The 5,451-nt window shown below is 41.1% G+C and overlaps 1 protein-coding gene across 1 annotated transcript in view; it reads right to left on the reverse strand.

Annotated features, from left to right (window-relative positions):
• Positions 1-669: 669 nt before the first annotated feature.
• The window catches only part of T265_03817 (hypothetical protein), a gene marked incomplete at both ends in the record, with an annotated part of 11,906 nt that continues 7,124 nt past the window's right edge, over positions 670-5,451 (reverse strand). Inside the window, one exon of the mRNA XM_009168388.1 lies at positions 670-998. Coding sequence (XP_009166652.1) covers positions 670-998 — 329 coding nt within the window. The remainder of the gene's footprint in view (positions 999-5,451) is intronic.

Genomic DNA, 5,451 nt, shown 5'->3' on the forward strand with positions numbered 1-5,451 from the left:
CCCTTTCCATCACGTCACAAGACAGTTTTTCGAAAATAACTACTGCGAATTTCTAAATACTGGTTTATAGTTGATAATTAAAGATGATTATTCCTCCGGGAAGACCATCACATTTGATCAAAGTAATCAACAACTTTGATAGATGTTTTTTTATTTTAAATGTATCAACTGATCTGCATACATTACTAAAAAGTAAATTTTGATCATTCTATTGCCTGTTGTCTTTTTCCCCAGCCTGTGGGGCTCGGACCAACAAAAAGTGTGAGGGTTTATCCTGACAGATTTTACAACCTCACCGGCGATATCCATCTGGACTTTATATTATATAATCGGTTGTCTACAGCGAAAATTATCTTTTTATCGTCCCACCAAGTAGTCTACTAGGCCTAATTGTGACACACTACCAACAAACTGTCCCAACTTGAAACAGACTTGTTGAAGTCTGGAATAACGAACAACTTTCGGACAGGAAGTACGACTTGTATTATGGGAGTTCCTAGCAAGCTTGAACCGGGAATTCGACCCAAAACAAATTAGAATCTACAGTCAAATAAGGAAGATAGACTTGATAATACAAATATGCAAGATATAAGAAATTGTTGGAATGTATGTCTTTTCAGCTTCATGTCATTGACATTCACAGTGAAAGCATCGATCACTCGTGAAGCACTATACAAAACTAGATGGCTGACTCAATGAATTCACTTCGGATTTCGATTTTGATAATATATGCCTCAGCGGTATATAATCATTGACAGCCGAGTTTTGTTTCGACTCCACATCCAGTGGATTTTCTTCACATAACATAACCTCAGCGGTGTCGTCAAGGGGTAACCCAATCGAAGTTTGTGCAGGCGACTGCTTGAACTCGCATACACCGTAAGCTGCTGTATGGAGAAGCTGCATATCGGAACTTGTTGGAAGATCGCACATGTATTTGGAAATATTGTGTGAGTTATTTAAACATATTCTGGCGTACTTTTGTCCACCAATCTTATCTGCAAAGAAAAAGAAGAGACTTCAGTTTAACAGATTCGCTATCCAAGGAAATGTTTTATTTTCTGTACGTGATAGTGTGCGAATGTATGAATTTGTATACGAACAACTGTGTTGCGACTGTGTTGAAACGCTATCTCTAGATTTTTCAACGTGTCTGCATAACAAAACTTTCCGGCCGGGTTGAGAATGAGTTGTGCTAGAACACTTTAGATAGATCATAAACTGCACTGATTCCTAGACGGTGGATTTCCAGATGGTTAGCTAATAGGCTTGTTGTTAGAGTTTCACCAGGCGCCAAATAAAACTTAAAGACGGTTTCTGACTGGTGCGCTTTTTCAGATCATTACTTCAGAATCGTCAGGGTATACGCCCTGCTAACCATGGAAACGACTGACGGTAGACTACTTGACCTGCCCCACCGATAGTGAATTATTTATTGAAACCGTTGGTCTACCATGAATCGTCCCACATAAGCCCTCTGACGTTGAGATCTCTGGGACGAACACAGACACCACCATAAGGCGCTCAATGTGTGGACATATCAAACTAATGGATACACAGATGTTTACCAGTATGTCTGTTTGCGCTGAAAGCGGCCTTAATGAAGAGCAGAACGCAAGTGTGTTAAGTGGCCAAATATCTTGGGAATTTCTCAGATGACAATCATTTTAAACAACTTCCTCTCAGATAAAACACACACATACACCGTCCTATATAAACCGAGAAGCTACAATGCAGCTAGAGTTCCAACAATATTGGCCTTCATATTTGGCTCCGCCGCGTTTTTGCTATGAGGTGCGAAATCAGCTGATCGGTCGGGTAGTATGGTTTTACAGCCTTCATCTGCCGCACAAACGGTCAAACTTTGTATCGAAAATTTGTAGTCAGCTGAAAAAAAATCCTGAATATCATCACGAGGATCAGCCGTGAAATCAGGCGCTTTCTTCTTCGGATTCACTTGTCCACGCTAGCTGCTACTGTAATGAGCAGCAGATCATAACTAACGACCCGAGAAATCCGAATTTCCACGAAATGATGATGACATCTCGCAATCTAATTTCCATCCGACATACACGATTTCCCTTCCCTCTCTCAGCGTGTGTTCTGAAGAAGAATAACTCCTGATTTAGAATTTGGTAGAACGTGCACCTCTCGTGATTTAGGCCAGTTTTTTTAATGAATCTCAGTGGGTTTCACAAATGAGAAACCCCAAAGAAATACCGCTTGGTTGTGTGGATATGCGGTGATTTTACGACTACGTCAATTTCAGTTGGTTATAGTAGGTTGACTTACTTATCGGGCAGTAACGCCAATATTTATTAAGAGACATCGCATAGTTGTTGTAAATGCACGGGTGGAATCAGTGAACTGTCGTTTTCGTCGAACCGTATGGCTTTGTTCGTGAGATACCGCGCTAACGTAGTCGAAAAAGCATCATTCACACATAAATGGCTTAGTTTATGTTCCTGATCAGCGAACCGATTGCACATTTCTGCATTGATAAAAACAACGAATTTAAGCTTGAAATTTATGACTTTTCGATACTTATTTCAACGATACCGTACCACGTTTGCTAGGAAACTGAAATCTGCGTTCAGATTATATAGAAATTACTCCCAACATTGAAACGCTACAATGAATGCGTAAAAGTGCTGCTTTATTGTCAAATTAAGACCGATAAAATTAGGCCATTTGTGCTGGCTTGAAATTGCTCGAGTTCTGGCCATGGCAGTTTTCATTATAGTAACTAGTTATTGTGGTACCACACTATGGTATGAGAACCACATGTAGAAATCTAAGACGAGGCATGTAACAAGGGAAATACAATCACTGCACAATGATTTTAAGAACCAGTTGCCATATGAAGAGTTAAGCTGATGAGGAAGAGGAACTTCGTAGTATTCAAGAAGCAGTTTTTTGTAGTTCTATGTGCTATCGAAGATGTTAAACTTTTTTAATAATGAGAATTCGTTTACTGAACTTTTCTTATTCCTGTAGTTTCGTTACGAACGCACCAGTTTATTATCATAAGAAAGGCAGACCCACAGGCAGGATAATTCTCTTCATCTAAGAATAACTCAGACAGACTTCGCGTATAGTGGGTCAGGCGCTTGGATTTTCACGTGCGATGGCCAGATTGTAGCCTTACAACAAGACTGTACGCTCATTTACTCCACTGCAGTTATGTGGAATTATTGTCAAATGTTCAGTGGCGTAAGTTTGTGCAGCTTTAAAGGTGGATGCAGCTGAGATGAGTACATGAACTTAATTGAAGTACGAGGGTACCGGGGTAGGTAAATATCGGGAATACATGAAGAACAATATATTTGATAAAATTCATCGAGGCAAACATTAGTTTCAAGCAGCCATATGGCCTCAGCATCTGAATAAACAATGAGAGCCCTCCTATGTAGGAGGTTGAGGTGTGTTGGAGGCGTGGCTATGGTTATGCTTACTAACACAACACGAAAATATGCTTTATGGACTAATTGTCTAGCTACGGTGAGGTGAAATTTTGCGTGGGGTTTAAACGCCAAGAAATGCTGCATGCTAACAAGATCACCAGATTTCACTTAACAAAGTAACAACAGATTTCATCCAAGCTCAAACTATTCTCGCCATAAATTGAAGAACCAGACGCCGCTTAGTGTCGAAAATAAGGTTTACTTCGCTGCTGTCTTTCATAGTTTTGGTTGACTAGAATGGTATCAGCTTTTGACTCAGGCGGACTAGTAAGTATTCAAGGTAAGTGTGCAGCGTGTTCCCCTGTGTGACAATCCCTCAAAGTGTGTCAAAGTACTGAACTTTATTTTGGATTATCAGATCGCTAGTACAGCTCAAGCTTGTATGTTGAAACAGGCCGGGCAAGGTGACCGATAACTAAACGCCACTGGATCTGTTGGCAAAGAACTGTTTCCACAGGATCAACCGCACCAACTGCAGTGACGTTTATATCGAACAATCAGAGAACAACAGAAAATTGGCCACCATGATCACATGCGCACTCAGCGCACTTTTGGAGTAGAACTCAACGACTGAATTTCATTCATGAGGCCAGGACTATTAGATAAGTTTGACCGTGCGAAAAAGTGATGACGAAATCTTGATGTCGTTCCGAAACTGTGCCATCCATATACCCCCATCTTGCACCATTTGGTCCGATAACATCATTTTGTACCTTCACTTTGAATAATTCTATCGTTTTCAAGGTGATAACCCAATTTTTATACGAAATGTGTGTGCATATGTGTCATAAACACAGTACAAACTTTTTTTCGTTTTCAATAAGGAAAGAGAAACAGGTAGCATGCTGTGCATGAGGTTGCGTCAAACTGGTCGTGCTACTTGACAGGAAAATGCATATCCAATTCGTTGTCAACACTGGCCTCCGCACTATTCCTCTTATCGGATTATCTTCATTGCAGTCCCTGCCTAATCACGCATGCATTCTACTTGCTACTTCCGCATGTTTTGTGTTAATGTTAACTAACTCTGGAGAAAGGTCTACGTTTCGATAAACTCACCATCCAAAGGATGTGACCCATGCACCGTCAGGTTGTAATTACCCGAATTCATCGAACAGTTTGTTTGTTGAGAGTGGACTGTGGTCTGATCTGATGATCTAACAGCATAAAGTAATGTATTCCCTTGCGGTGTTTGCTCTGAAACCAGACGATTTGGTGATTCGGCAAGGGAGCCAGCTGGAAAATCGAATGAACAAATGTCTAGCTTTTTTTAAGTAAAACACGTGTAACGCATTGCACATTGGACTCACATAAGTCGGTGGCGTGCACCAAAATAATGTTTGCTCAACAGGTCAATCTAACTACAAACCGTCTAATAGTAAATATTTGGCAACCACAGAATTTTGACTCAGTTTGAAGTTGAAAATAACCACATGTAAAAATGATCAGGAAAATACTTTTAGCCTCATGACTATGACATGGTTCGTGAACTTTATAAGCTACGCACTTCAAATCCTGCAGAAACTTCAATCTGTCCTCAGATTAAAATAAGCTACGGCAGAGTAAAATGGGTAGTCTTTTCTATATGCATATGTATACTCCAAAAGATATTTCAGATAAAGTCAATACCAAGTCACAGCACGTATTTGAGTGCAACGTGACTTCAAGCTTCTGTGGCGCCACCTGACTGGCAAACCCCGAACATGTGGCCCAATCGATCAGCACAACCAAGGTGTTACAGGGTCGACATTTGAGACATCCGACTTACCATTCACACCGCTCAGGCTCGTCCAGCCTGTGCTGGTGGAGCAGCGGTAACACGTTTGCCTCGCGTGCCACATGCCCAGAGTTCAAGCCCTCGCACGGTGAAGGACATTCATTGTTGATGAGCTCCCATAAGGGTCCAGTGTTTCTCCCCTTGGTATGGGCTAACCAGAATGACAGGCGGATAACTGTACAGAGAAGAGCGGTGTGAGCGTGTAGTCTG

This window comes from Opisthorchis viverrini (genome assembly GCF_000715545.1).
Source record: "Opisthorchis viverrini unplaced genomic scaffold opera_v5_56, whole genome shotgun sequence".
Classification (NCBI taxonomy): domain Eukaryota; kingdom Metazoa; phylum Platyhelminthes; class Trematoda; order Opisthorchiida; family Opisthorchiidae; genus Opisthorchis; species Opisthorchis viverrini.